This window comes from Mustelus asterias, chromosome 9 (assembly GCF_964213995.1).
Source record: "Mustelus asterias chromosome 9, sMusAst1.hap1.1, whole genome shotgun sequence".
NCBI lineage: Eukaryota > Metazoa > Chordata > Chondrichthyes > Carcharhiniformes > Triakidae > Mustelus > Mustelus asterias.
The window spans coordinates 6,352,308-6,368,005 of record NC_135809.1 but is presented as its reverse complement, the minus strand read 5'-3'; the positions used below and the strand labels follow the sequence as shown (position 1 = coordinate 6,368,005).

General features: G+C 46.3%; 1 protein-coding gene across 1 annotated transcript in view; it reads right to left on the bottom strand.

Moving 5' to 3' along the window:
- Window positions 1-15,698, bottom strand: part of rfx4 (regulatory factor X, 4) — a 114,873-nt gene that overhangs the window by 15,979 nt on the left and 83,196 nt on the right. The window contains exons 14-17 of the mRNA XM_078221077.1: window positions 14,874-14,993; window positions 8,952-9,104; window positions 5,937-6,096; window positions 4,605-4,740 (exon numbers count right to left, since the gene is read on the bottom strand). Of these exons, the coding sequence (XP_078077203.1) occupies window positions 4,605-4,740; window positions 5,937-6,096; window positions 8,952-9,104; window positions 14,874-14,993 (569 nt within the window). The remainder of the gene's footprint in view (window positions 1-4,604; window positions 4,741-5,936; window positions 6,097-8,951; window positions 9,105-14,873; window positions 14,994-15,698) is intronic.

Sequence of the window (15,698 nt, the reverse complement as noted above, 5' to 3'; positions counted from 1 at the left end):
AGCGGAACCCTCCCTTGCTCCCCCCACCCAACCAATCTCAAGCAGAGGACTCACATTCCCCCCCACTCTCCCACCAATCTCAAGGAGAGAGCTCGGCGCTCACCCCCTTACTAACTGGAGCTCCCGAATTGGACTTTTACGGAGCATGTCTGTTTCGGGCCGATTCTGGATGAGCGAACGGGGTGGTAAAGGGGAAGTGCTGGTAAGTTTGGGCCCGCAGCCCATTAAGTAAAGTTAAATGCATGCAAATGCATTTAAATGGCCGTTGCACCCATTTCGGGTGCCGTCCCGATCGCGTCAATTATTGGGCCTTGGTAAAGGGGGAACCGGGCTGGACGCAGTCGTGGATCACGCTAATCGCCTCACGCCCAACATTACCAAGTTTTCGCGCCCGAAAACGGTAGTAGAATGGTAGTAAAATCGGGCCCTTAGTGTCAGTCTTTATGTTCCCTGCAAGCTTACTTTCGTACTGTATTTTCCTCTTCTTAATCAATTCCTTGGTCCTTCTTTGCTGAATTCTAAACTGCTCCCAATCTTCAGACCTATTATTTTTCTTGGCCAATCTGTATCCTTCTTCCTTAGATCGAATACTCTCTCTAATTTCCTTTGTGAGCCATTTTGCTTTTGTGCCAGACAGGAATAAACAGTTGCTGCAGTTTCCCCATGCGCTCCTTGAATGTTTGCCTTTGCCTATCCATTATATGCATTGGAGTTTATAGAGTGGGAGGGGATCTCATAGAAACTTATAAAATTCTAACAGGGTTAGACAGGGTAGATTCAGAAAGAACGTTCCCAATGGTGGGGGAGCCCAGAGCTCAGGGTCATAGTTTGAGGATAAGGGGTAAACCTTTTAGAAATGAGATGAGGAGAAATTTCTTCACCCAGAGGGTGGTGAATCCATGGAATTTACTACCACAGAAAGTGGTTGAAGCCAAAACATTGTGTGATTTCAAGAAGAAATTAGATATAGCTCTTGGGGTTAAAGGGACCAAGGGATATGTGAGGGAAGGCAGGATCAGGGTATTACATTTGATGATCAGCCATGATCATAATGAATAACACAGCAGGCTCAAAGGGCCGAATGGCCTACTCCTGCATCTATTTTTTATGTATGTTTCTATGTATGTCTGCCGGAACATCTGGCCTCACCAGAAGTGCAATCCCAGTGGCACCTGGCATTGACACTTAAATGGAATGATCTCTCATCGATCCCTTGTGGCTTGGTGGGGTCAGTAGTATAGGTCAGATTTATCAAAGAATACCAGCTCCGAAGATCTGCATAAAGTTTTAAAGCCTAAACTGCAGTGAGAAATTTTAGGGGTCTGTTTTAAATTAACCCTCTTCACACAATAAATCGAAGTCGGAGGAGGCTCCAGCATTCAATAAGAACGCCATTTTCAATTCAACTCCATATTCCTGCCAAATCCTTATATCCCTTGTTTCCCAAAGTCCTTGGGCTGACATGTGGCAGGTAATATTCACGTTACACATGTGCTGGGTAATGACCATCTCCAACAAGACAGAGTCTAACTCGGGGATCTGGAATTCCCTCCCTAATGGCATTGTGGGTCAACTCAAAGCATGTAGACTGCAGCAATTCAAGAAGGCAGCTCACCACCACCTTCACGACGGCAACGAGGGATGGGCAATAAATGCTGGCCAGCCAGCGAGACCCATGTCCCACAAATGAATAAAACAAAACCATCGCCCCATGATATTCAATGGCATTACCCTCACTGAATCCCCCACTATCGACATCCTGCGGGGTTACCACTGACCAGAAACTGAACTGGACCAGCCATATCAGAACTGTGGCTACAAAAGCAGGGAATTCTGTGGTGAGTAATTGATCTCCTGACTCCTACACCTTGTCTGCTATCTACAAGGCACAAGTTAGGAGTGTGATGGAGTACTGTCCATTTGCCTGGATGAGTGCAGCTCCAATGACACTCAAGAAGCTCGACACCGTCCAGGACAAAGCAACCCCGTTCATCACCTTCAACATTCACTTCCTCCACCACCAACAAACAGTGGCAGCAATGTGTACCACCCACAAGATGCACTACAGCAACTCACCCAGGCTCCTTAGGCAGAAACTTTCAAAGCCAGAGCTACCATCATCTCATAGGACAAGGGTAGCAGATACCTGGAACACCGCCACCTGGAGGTTCTCCTCCAAGTCACTCACCATCCTGTCTTAGAAATATGTCACTGATCCTTCACATTGCTGGGTCAAAATCTTGGAACTCCCTTCCTAACAGTACTGTGGATGTACCTACATCTCAGGGACTGCAGTGGTTCTAGAAGGCAGCTCATCACCACGTTCTCAAGGGCAATTAGGTGTAGGCAATAAATGCTGGTCTGGCCAGCGACATCCACATCCCACATCCCATGAACGAGTAAACGAAAATCCAAAGATCTACCAACCTCTGTCTTGAATATGCTCAGTGACTGAGCATTTACAACCTTATTGGATAGAGAATTTCCAAAGAACCTTCCAAGTATTGAAATGTCTTCTCATCTCAATCTGAAATGGTTGACCCCTTATCAAAGAAAATTACAGCACAGGAACCGGCCCTTCGGCCCTCCTTATCCTGAGACTATGTACCCTGGTTCTAGTCTCTCCAGTCTGGGGGAAACAGCCTCACAGTATCTACTGTCAAGCCCACTACCTTACCCTGTTTCACTGACATCTCCTCTCATTCTCCCAAATTCCAGAGAATATAAGCTCATTCTACTCAATCTCTCCTCGTGAGACTTCCTCATACCATGAATCAATCTGGCGGACCTTACTTTCACATCAAAGTTATTAATTCTCTCTGGATTATTGTTGCTGAGAGATGTTTTATTATATTAAAAGATGCCATATAAATGCAATCTGTTGTTGTTCGAGAGGGAAAGCCTCTCTTGGGAATACTCAAAGGCAGCTTTTTATTCATAGAATCATAGAATCCTACAGTGCAGAAGGAGGCCATCGAGTCTGCACCAACCACAATCCCACACAGGCTCTATTCCCATAACCCCATGCATTTATCCTAGTTAGTCCTCCTGACACTAAGGGGCAATTTAGCACGGTCAATCCACCTAACCCGCACACCTTGGGACTGCGGGAGGAAACCAGAGCACCTGGAGGAAACCCACGCAGACACAGGGACAATGTGCAGACTCCTCACAGACAGTGACCCAAGCCTATTCAGAACAGTCCATCTTGAATTTCAGCCGTGTTGGTATCTTTTTCCCGGGCACTTTCTTCTTTTATAAAACGGGAACGATTCATTCAGGCGAGAGGTTGAATTTCCTTGGAGCTGTCCTGATAACTCTGCCAGAGTTTCACCATATACCCTGTTTATGAACACTAACAGAATTTTATTTCACCTCCACCATGCAGCACGGTGGCACAGTAGTTAGCACTGCTGCCTCACAGCGCCAGGGACCTGGATTCAATTCCCAGCCTGGGTCACTGTCTGTGCAGAGTCTGCACGTTCTCCCCGTCTGTGGGTTTCCTCCGGGTGCTCCAGTTTCCTCCCACTGTCCGAAAGACGTGTTGGTTAGGGTGTGTTGGCCATGCTAAATTCTCCCTCAGTGTACCTGAACAGGTGCCGGAGTGTGGTGACTGGGGATTTTCACAGTAACCTCATTGCAGTGTTAATGTAAGCCTACTTGTGACACTTATAAATTTTTTTAAACTGTTACCGCATATTGGGAGCAGCTCCCAGGGAACCCACAGCCTTATTGTCACACTGTGCTTGCCCTGAGCATGCAAATCTTTACCTCCACTTGGGAATTTTTATTGCAGTTCAGAATCTATGAATTTTTACAGACTAATTCTGTTGTTTCCTTTTTTTATAGTTGAGTTGTTGAAAAGTACCCAAAGTTGAAGGGACTGAAAGTCAGAGCAGCTACATTTACATTCCTTTCACATCAGGGATCTGTGTTTCAACTCAACCAGCAGTAATGAGGCATCTCGTTCTGTCTCTTTGTCTCTCTCTTCTTCCCTCTGTCCCCTTCTCTCTGTCCCTTTGTGTGTCTGTCTCTCTCTCTCCTCTACCTCTGTCGGTTTCTCTCTGTCCCTCTCTCCTTCACTCCTTTTCAAGGTCTGTCTCTTTCTCTCTCTCTTTCTCTTTTATCAATTTCTCTGAAGTCTTCCCCCTTCTGCCCGCCTGTCTCTCTTGCTCTGTGTCCCTCTGTCTGTTCATCTCTCTCTTTTTCCTTCTTCCCTCTGTCCATCTCTCTCTTTTTCTTCCTTCCCTCTGCCCACCTCTCTTTTTGTTTTTTCCCTCTCTGTCTGTCTCACTCTCTTGCTCCGTCTGTCTGTCTCTCTCCAGTTGAATTGAATTTGGTCAACTGGTCAATCTTGATCCCGTTCCAGTCAACACAAGCCAGTCACAAGTTATAGATCTGGATCGATCTATGTGCATTTAAAGAGCGCCTTGTAACAACCGCATTCATTTTGAATGAATTAATTCTGAAATTCAATTTTCTTGTTCTGCAACATTAACATTTTCTTTACATTTGTTCATTACAAACACATAATTATCAGACAAATTCACGTCAGCTGAGTATTTGTGAAATACAGCAATATAAAGCGAAGCAAAGAGACACACCTGTGAGGTACTCCTGTGATAAGCTGGATATGGCAATGGAGAGGAGAGGCTGTCGTGTGTTAGAGCTGGATACTGACTCTGAATGGGGAGGGGGGGCTGATTGCTGTAACTGCCATAGCTGTACCCTCCCGTGTACCTATAAAAGAAAACAGGTTATCGCAATGATCTGCACTGTTGACAGCACAAACGGTTCAGTTCAAAAATTGCATCATTCATTGGCCATAAATATAAAACCTATATTGGATGACAATGCCCACTTTAGTTCATCAGTTGAAATGCTGGCTCTTCATTCAAAGGGCAACACCAAAAGAAATGTAAAGAAAAGTATTACTCGTTACATATTTGTGATTCCAGCCAAACCTATCTGTCGGAAAATGGGCAATGCAACTTTGGTTTTACACCCTCAATATCCATGCACATTGACTAGGGAGGGAAACCCACTGATCTAGGGCCCTCTGGAGGAACACATGCACCAGGAACATTAGGGCCAAATGGCCTGCTGCTGGTGAACAGAGCCGGTGAGGTGAGACCAGAGAGCAGGGAGAACGTGCAAAGCAGCTTTGACAAAGGGTTATCTGGACTCGAAACGTCAGCTCTTTTCTCTCCATACGGATGCTGCCAGACCTGCTGAGATTTTCCAGCATTTTCTCTTTTGATTTCGGATTCCAGCATCCGCAGTAATTTGCTTTTATCCAGTTTTTGACAGGGTGGATGCTGAGTGGATGTCTTCTCTTGTAGAATAGACTAGAATTAGGGGTCACTGTTTTAAAATTAAGGGGTCTCCCATTTATGACAGAGACGAGAAGAAACATTTTCTCTCAGAGGGTCATGAGTCTGTGGGACTCTCTTCTCCAGAGTGTAGTGGAGGCAGGGTCAATTAATATTTTTAAGGATAAATTCTAGACTAACAAATGAGACAAAGGATATTAGGAATAGAAACATAGAAAATAGAAGCAGGAGGAGGCCATTCGGCCCTTCGAGTCATGACTGATCATCAAATTCAATATCTTGATTACACTTCCGCCCCCCCCCCCTCCCCCCTTGACCCCTTTAGCCTCAAGAGCTATATGTATAGAAACATAAAAAGTTGTCAGGAAAGTGACGTTGAGGCCACAATCAGATCATCCATGACCCTATTGAATGAGGGAGCAGGCTCGAGGGGCCGAATGGCTTACTCTGGCCCCTAACTTGTTTGTTTGCATATTCATATTGCCCGTGATTTAAGTCACAATTTCATGTCCGGTTACAGATCTGCCATATTAAGGAAACCAACCCAATGCCTGAAACCAAACCGAATAAACAACTGGGCTGAGTAAGAAATGAAGGACGTACCCGTGTTCCTCTCTGTGGGGGTAGACTGGCATTCTGTGAGTTGAGGATGCCGTGGGCACATTATTGCTTCTCATACAGGGTAGCTGCTGTGGGCTGTCAGGTGGTGCGGAGCCTGTTGTAACAGTATACGTCAGAGACCAAGTGTATGATTGGACTGCTCCTGGCAAAACAAAGATTCATAAACACATAGGGACAACACACTAAACCACCACACAATTCCTTACATTGAATGTAATCGTAACCAGAACAGGTGTTTTAACTGGGCACACAATCACAGCCATATTGAGAGAATACTTAGAGAATAGCTTTTTTAAAAATATCTTTGCTCATGACGTTCAGGATTTCCAAACAAATAATTGGTGTGGGGGAAATGCGTAAAGTTGCAACAATTTAACTGGAGATTTTTTAATGCAAATTGATAAAGGAGGGAATATTATTTTTGTGGCCAAGACTGTAATTTGGTTAACAAGCTTAACCAAGGAGTGAAGAATATAAATCTGTGGATAAGATCAAAGGGAAGATCTTCCGTCCAATCATTCTCATGGTGCACTGCCTCCAACACCAGTGTGTGCGGCTTTGTTTCTACAGTCAATGAATCACTTTTGCAAAGCAGTCACTGTTGTAATGGAGGAAACATGGCAACCAATTTATTCACAGGAAACTCCCATAAACGGCAATGACATTATGACGAGGTCATTTGTCTACATGGCTGAGGGATAAACATTGTCCAGGAAGAAATCCCCTGCTCTTCTTTGGAATTGTGCAGTGGGATCTTTGACATTCACCTGCGAGAGCAGACAGAGCCTCGCTCTAAATTCTCATCTGAAAGACGGCACAGTCCAATAGTGCGGCACTCCCTCAGTACCACACTGTGACTGTCAGCTGAGGATTTTGTACAAAAGTTTGCACAGAGCCTGTACAGACACAATGGGCCCCACCAATACACAGTGGATGCAGCGTATCTGATGTACAGTTCCATGGAAGCCAAAAACAGCAAACTTTGGCGCCGCCATCACTTTCAGGTTCTCCTCCAAATCACAAAACAATATACTCCTGATCTTTCAACATTGTTGAGTCACAGAGTCGTAGCACAGAAAGAAGCCACTCTGACCGTCAAATCCATGCTGGCTCTCTGCAGAACCAGTCACTCACATTCACCCCGCTCTATCCCAGTGACCCTACAACTTTATTTCCCTCCAACGTCCTTTTGCAATTATTCATCATCTCTGCTATCACCTCCCTGATTGGCCAAGGGGCTCCAGGTCATTCCAAGTCGCTCTTGCTCACATCAGCCTGTTCCTCTTGCTCAATACCTTAAATCTGGTTCCCCTAGTCTTTGTACTATCAGCCAATGGAAACAGCCTTTCCTATTCTCAGTCTGTAGCTTGGAACTAAGTTTTTAAAACTTTAAAGGGTGGGTCCCACAGGATCATGCTGATGGGGCGGCCTCATCGGGGTGCCTTTTTAAAGGTTTCCAGTTACATTGTCTGACACTAACGTAACAGAATGGTGTCCCATTCCATTCGCAAAAAAGAGTTCCTGACAATTAATGCAGGGGAGCAGGTGCAGATATTTTATCCAACATTCAAAAGCAGGGTTTTTTAATAGCCAGTCAATTTAAATCACAGCACAAAATGCAATAGCAGAGGCTAACAAGACTTTTCTTTGACATTATTTTACATTTTTAATGCATTATGGTACTTTCTTCAAGGGAAAAAGCACTGACAACACTGACACAATGGTGGCCAATATAAAGGTCAACTTACCTTTGCTGGACAGATCGCTATGATGAATCATTGTATTTATACACACCTACATTACAATACAGTCTCCAATACTGAAATCTGAAGATGTCAAATTATTTTACAATTACCTTTCAGAACGTTCTCGACTCCTCAGCAGATTTCCCCCAGCAGTCACAAACTCTCCAAAGAGGTGTGTTTCTTTTTTAGGAATTCCACACATTTGGGATCAGCACACAACAGTAGTGTGTGGAAGGGAAGGAAATACAATTTTCCTGTGGTCCTCATAATGAGGACTCTGATCTCAGAAGACCCGCCAAAAGGCCATGGCAAAAATGACGTTGGGTCAGGAAGGCAGAGGAAAATTGGTTTTCCAGCAAACGAAACTAAGCTCAACCTTTCACAATCCGATTCGTGCCTCCATTGGGAGACCAAAATTTGACCGGATTTTCTCCACTGTTCATCAATTCCGCACGTACTCCCCGCCCATTCCCTAAGGCAGTGGTTCCCAACCTTTTATACGTCGTGGCACATCTCCAAACTATTTTTAAAAATTGAGACACCCCTCCTATTTTCTCTGTCTTCTTCTCTTACTGGGAACTTCATTTCTAACTTCTCCCTGTCCTCTCGCCTGTTATTCTTTTTATTCTCTCCCTGTCTCTTTCGTTTTTGATGTGGAGATGCCGGCGTTGGACTGGGGTAAGCACAGTAAGAAGTCTCACAACACCAGGTTAAAGTCCAACAGGTTTATTTGGTAGCAAATACCATAAGCTTTCGGAGCTTTTGGTAGCAAATACCATAAGCTTTCGGAGCAATGCTCCTTCGTCAGAGACCACTCCATCTGACGAAGGAGCATTGCTCCGAAAGCTTATGGTATTTGCTACCAAATAAACCTGTTGGACTTTAACCTGGTGTTGTGAGACTTCTTACTGTCTTTCGTTTTTCCCAGGGTTTTTGCGCCCTTTTTGAGTTTTGGCTTTTTGTGCGGGTGCATGTGGAACTTTATCTTCAGCTCCAAGTCTCGTTGCGCATGGCCCTGATCAATATAAAATATCTAAACCATGCATGTGCGTCTCTTTCCCGGCCAGCGCCTGCGCGGGAGGCCCAAGATTCATCAGGTCTTGAAGATGCCGACCGCAGAGCTGAAGACGAAGGTTAGTTTTAGGTTAATTACATGAAGTTTGAATCATTTTGAATCTTTTTTCCCAGAACACTTGGGGGCACATTGGTTGGGAACCACTGCCCCAAGGGCTGTTGTAATCCTATTGCTCACCTGGCGCTGTTAATCCAGTGTATTCGGGAGACTGGCTGCTGACAGGTGAAGCTGGCTGAATTTCCGCAGAGACAGACTTTGCAGGAGAGAAAGGGCCTGGTGATTGTGTTTGAGGACTGTGATCTGACTGTCCCGCATCTTCCCTTCTGTCTCCTGCACATAAAAATCCAGAGTCTTCATCAGTGATTGGTCAGTGCTGGGTCATTGAACGTATTCAAGGCCGCGTTAGACAGATGTTTATTGATAAGGGCGTCAATGCGGGGAAGGGATGCAGGTAGGGAAGTGGAGTTGGGGCCACAATCACATCAGCCATGATCTTACTGAATGGCAGAGCAGGCTGGTGGGATTCAATGGCCTACTCCTGCTTCTGATTTGTATGTTCATATGTTACATGGAAACATAGAAGATAGGAGCAGGAGGAGGCCATTCGGCCCTTCGAGCCTGCTCCGCCATTCACCATGATCATGGCTGATCATCCAACTCAATCGCCTAATCCTGCTTTCTCCCCATAACCTTTGATCCCATTCACCCCAAGTGCTATATCCAGCCGCCTTTTGAATACATTCAATGTTTTGGCATCAACTACTTCCTGTGGTAATGAATTCCACAGGCTCACCACTCTGTGGGTGAAGAAATGTCTCCTCACCTCCGTCCTAAATGGTTTACCCTGAACCCTCAGACTGTGACCCCTGGTTCTGGACTCCCCCACCATCGGGAACACCCTCTCTGCATCTACCCTGTCTCGTCCTGTTAGAATTTTATAAGTCTTTATGAGATCCCCCCTCATTCGTCTGAACTCCAGTGAAAACAATCCTAACCCAGTCAATCTCTCCTCATACATCAGTCCCGCCATCCCCGGAATCAGCCCGGTAAACCTTCGCTGCACTCCCTCGAGAGCAAGAACATCCTTCCTCAGAAAAGGAGACAAAACTGTGCACAGTACCCTAGGTGTGGCCTCACCAAGGCCCTCTATAATTGCAACAACACATCCCTGCTCCTCTCGCAATGAAGGCCAACATGCCATTTGCCTTCTTTACCGCCTGCTGCACCTGCATGCTTACCTTCAGTGACTGGTGCACAAGGACACCCAGGTCCCACTGCACACTCCCCTTTCCCAATTTACAGCCATTCAGGTAGTAATCTGCCTTCTTGTTTTTGCTTCCAAAGTGAATAACCTCACATATATCCAACTTATATTGCATCTGCCATGGATTTGCCCACTCAACCAACCTGTCCAGATCATTCTGCATCCGCGTCACAGTTCACCCTCCCACCCAACTTGGTATCATCTGCAAATTTTGAGATGTTACATTTTGTTCCCTCATCCAAATTATTAATATATATTGTGAACAGCTGGTGTCCCAGCACCGATCCCTGTGGCACCCCACTAGTTACTGCCTGCCAATTTGAAAAGCACCCATTAATTCCTACTCTTGGGTCCCGACTTTAAGGGCGCGAAAACATGGTAAAGTCGGGCGTGAGGCCATTAACGCGATCCGCGCCCACGTCCGCGCAGATTGCCACTTTACCGAAACCCGGGAATGGCCTGATTCGCACCCGAAACGGGCGCAACGGCGATTTAAATGCATTTGCATGCATTTAAATTGAATTAATGAACTACCCGCCCAACTTTATCAACATTTCCCCCTTTACTGCCGCGTTCGTCGATCCGGAATCGCGCCAAAATGAACCTGCTGAATAAAAGCCTGAATCGGGCGCTCCAGCTGCTGAAGAGCGCGTTCAGTCCTTCCAACAGAGAAGGTGGGTCAGATGTTCCTCTGGAGGGGTGGGATGGGGGGCCGGTGAGTGAGGCCAGACCATTCTCTGGGGGGAGATGAGTGAGGCCAGATCGTTGTCTTGGGGGGGGGAAGTGCGTGAGGCCAGACCATTCTCTGGGGGAAGGATGAGTGAGGCCCGATCGTTGTCGGGCGGTGGGGCGGGGGGGGGGGGGGGGGGGGGGGTGCGGGGGAGGTGGTGAGTAAGGCCAGACCATTCTCTGGGGGGGGGGGAGGAGGGAGTCGGGTAAGATGTATCTCTGGTGGAGGGGGGGTTAGGGAAGCCCGATCACTCACTGGTGTGGGGGGGGGGCAGATGGATCTCAGGTTGGGGGGGGGCAGCGGGGTCCGCTGCCACTCTGCGGGCAATCGGTGGGGAGAGGGAGGGGGCAGGGGTCACGATCGGTGTGGGTAGTGGGGGAGGGGGTGGATAAGGGGGACAGTGATGTCTGTGGGGACCATCGCTCCCGCTTTTCGCTCCCAGGCCGCTATCTTCGCTTTCTGCGGTCTGGGAGCGATCTGACACGGGCGCGCTTTTTCAACTTTTTTTCTAACTGCGCATGCGTAGTTCAGAGCTCCGATCATTTTGGTCGCGCTAAACCCCGCCCACAGCGCGAATGGGACCCGCAATTTTTTTTTCAGGCTGAGTGCGTATGGGGGGCCCCTGAAAGCTGATTTCTAAGTCGGATCTGCATTACGCCCAGATTCAGCACTTAGAATGAAAATGGTAAAATCAGGCCCTTTGTTTCCTCTCTGCCAATCAATTTTCTATCCATCTCAATATACTTCCTCCAATCACATGCACGATAATCTCTTGTGCAGGACTTTGTCAAACACTTTCAGAAAGTCCAAATATACCATATCTACTGGTTCCCCCTTGTCAAGTCTACTAGTTACATCTTCAAAGAATTCCAACAGATTTGTCAAGCATGATTTCCCCTTCATAAATCCATGCTGACTCTGTCTGATCCTGCCACTGTTTTCTAAATGCTCTGCTATAAAGTCCTTAATAATGGATTCGAGAATTTTCCCCACTATCGACGTTAAGCTTACTGGCCTATAATTCCTTCCCTTTTTGAATATTGGAGTGACATTAGCTACCCTCCAATTTTCAGGGACTGTTCCAGAGTCTATAGAATCCTGGAAGATGACCACCAATGCATCCACTATTTCTACAGCCACTTCCTTAAGTACTCTGGGATGTAGATTATCAGGCCCTGGGGATTTATCCGCCTTCAATGCCATCAATTTTTCCAGCATCATTTCTCTACTAATGTTGATCTCCCTCAGTTCTTCCCTCTCACTAAATCTTGCATTCTCCAACATTTCTGGCATCTGATTTGTGTCCTCTTTTGTGAAGACAGAACCAAAGTATGTATTCAGTTGCTCGGCCATTTCTTTGTCCCCTATTATACATTCCCCCGTTTCTGTCTGTAGGGGACCTACATTTGTCTTCACCAACCTCTTTCTCTTCACATATCTATAGAACAAAGAACAAAGAAAATTACAGCAAAGGAACAGGCCCTTCGGCCCTCCAAGCCTGCACGGACCATGCTGCCCGACTTAACTAAAACCCCCTACGCTTCCGGGGACCGTATCCCTCTATTCCCATCTCATTCATGTGCTTATCAATACGTCCTTAAAAGTCACTACCGTATCCGCTTCCACTACCTCCCCCGGCAACGAGTTCCAGGCACTCACCACTCTCTGTGTAAAACATCTGCCTCGTATATCTCTTTTAAAACTTGCCCCTCGCACCTTAAACCTTTGCCTCCTAGTAATTGACTCTTTCACCCTGGGAAAAAGCTTCCGACTATCCACTCTGTCCATGGCTCTCATAATCTTGTAGACTTCTATCAGGTCTCCCCTCAACCTCCGTCACTCCAGTGAGAACAAACCACGTTTCTCCAACCTCTCCTCATAGCTAATGCCCTCCATACCAGGCAACATCCTGGTAAATCTTTTCTGTACCCTCTCCAAAGTTTCCACATCCTTCTGGTAGAGTGGCGACCAGAATTGAACACTATATTCCTAGTGCGGCCTAACTAAGGTTCTATAAAACGGCAACATGACTTGCCAATTTTTAAACTCGATACCCCGGCCGATGAAAGCAAGCATGCCATATGCCTTCTTGACTGCCTTCTCCACCTGCATTGCCACTTTCAGTGACCTGTGTACCTGTACGCCCAGATCCCTTTGCCTACCAATACTCCTAAGGGTTCTGCCATTTACTGTATATTTCCTATCTGTATTAGACCTTCCAAAATGTATTACCTCACAATTGTCCGGATTAAACTCCATCTGCCATCTCTCCGCCCAAGTCTCCAACTGATCCATATCCTGCTGTATCCTCTGATGGTCCTCATCGCTATCCGCAAATCCACCAACCTTTGTGTCGTCCGCAAACTTACTAATCAATCCATTACAGAAAGAGGCCATTCGGCCCATCGAGTCTGCACCGACCACAATCCCACCCACGCCCTACCCCCATATCCCTACATATTTTACCCACTAATCCCTCTAACCTACGCATCTCAGGACACTAAGGGGCAATTTTAGCATGGCCAATCAACCTAACCCGCACATCTTTGGACTGTGGGAGGAAACCGGAGCACCCAGAGGAAACCCACGCAGACACGAGGAGAATGTGCAAACTCCACACAGACAGTGACCCAAGCCAGGAATCAAACCCAGGTCCCTGGAGCTGTGAAGCAGCAGTGCTAACCACTGTGCTACCGTGCCGCCCATGTTTCTGTATGCTTTTGCCTTAGATCGGGTACTCTCTTTAATTTCCTTTATAAGCCATGGATTGGCCCTCTTACATAATTTGTTCAAACATAATTTGCCAAGCGACACAAGGGGAGAGAAGACCAAAAGGTTGGTCAAAGAGTTGAGAGAGTCTTAGAATTATAGAACCATGCAGCACAGAATGAGTCTATTCATCCCACTTTCCCTGTGCTGGCTCTTTGAACAAACTATCAAATTAGTCCCACATTCCCCTGATTGAGAATGCTTCTTTCAAGTATTCATTAAGTCCTTCCGAAAGTTATGATTGAATCTGCTTCCACTGCCGTTTCAGACAGTGCATTCAGTTGACAGTGTGAAGAAACATTTCCTCCTATTCCTTTTGGTTCTTTTGTCTATCATTCTAAATCCCTTGGATACTGATCTTTCTGCCACTGAAAGTTTCTCCTTATATGTACTCTATGTAACTGTAATCCTCGCAACTTGCCCTGCCAGCAAAGATTAGTGCACATTTCCCGCACGCTCCTTCTATAATGTACCATTTAGTTCAGATTGCCTTAATCAGTCTTCAAACCAAAATAGCTCTCTTCACACTTCTCTACATTTAATTTCACCTCTCCTGCATCTGCTCCTGTCACCTACCTGTCTCTATATTTCTGACATCTGTTCCTATCCTGCTCACTGTTTACTACATTTCCAAGTTTCGTGAAATCTACCATCTTCTAAATTTGTGCCTGTTACACCCAAGTCCAGATCATTCATAGACAACTTAAAGGGGACGGGGAGGTTAGAACCATAGAACCATAGAAAGTTACAGCTCAGAAACAGGCCTTTTGGCCCTTCTTGTCTGTGCTGAACCATTTTATGCCTAGTCCCACTGACCTGCACTTGGACCATATCCCTCCACACCCCTCTCATCCATGAACCCGTCCAAGTTTTTCTTAAATGTTAAAAGCATTTAATCCGGCAGCTCATTCCACACTCCCACCACTCTCTGCGTGAAGAAGCCCCCCCTAATATTCCCTTTAAACTTTTCTCCTTTCACCCTTAACTCATGCCCTCTGGTTTTTTTCTCCCCTAGCCTCAGCGGAAAAAGCCTGCTTGCATTCACTCTATCTATACCCATCAAAATCTTATACACCTCTATCAAATCTCCCCTCAATCTTCTACGCTCCAGGGAATAAAGTCCCAACCTATTCAATCTCTCTCTGTAACTCAGCTTCTCAAGTCCCGGCAACATCCTTGTGAACCTTCTCTGCACTCTTTCAATCTTATTTACATCCTTCCTGTAACTTTTTGGTTTTGGGAGGAAATTTCAGAACTTGGGGCCCAAGCAACTGAAAGTACAGCCGCCAATGGTGGAGCGATGGTCATGAAACCAATAGTAATTTTCAGTCTTTACCTGAGCTGCCTTCTCCTTTCATTGCCCTCATTAGTTCATTTGCTCTCTCCTGACAGTGCAGAGATTCCAGAAGATAAAGTACGTAGTCATCAAATGTCAGATGGATGAGGTGAAACGAGCCTGGAACAGATAAAAGACATTTATTGAAACATTTATGATGCACTGTCATTTTGATCAATAATTCTTTGCTGATGGATCTGTGAAGGCCATTTTTATTATCCAGTTCCAGATGCTCTGAGGGTATTGGTTCAGTGGGACAGATTTTGATGTTGCCTGAGTGTGATTGACTCTTAGCCGTCCTCTGAAATGGCCAAACAAGCCATTCAGTTCAGGGGCAATGAGGGATGGACAATAAATACTGGTCCAGCCAGCAACAGCCAAGATCCCATGAATAAATAGGATCATAGAATCCCTACAGTGCAGAAGGAGGCCATTCGGCCCATCAAGTCTGCACTAACCACAATTCCACCCAGGCCCTATTCCCGTAACCCCAACATATTTACCCTCCTAATCCTGACAATAGGATCAATTTAGCACGGCCAATCAACCTAACCCGCGCATCTTTGGAGTGTGAGAGGAAACCAGAACTCCCGGAGGAAACCCACGCAGACACAGGGAGAATGTGCAAACTCCACACAGATTGTGACCCGAGGCCGGAATTGAACCCGGGTCCCCGGCGATGTGAGGTAGCAGTGCTAACCATTGTGCCACCATGGTGCCCAGAATAGAAAAAATTAATTAGCGATGGCAGGTGACCCTACCAGTGCCAGTTGGGGAGGGCACTTTCCAGCGTGGGGGCAGTTATCACAGCGGGGAGGCCCGCTA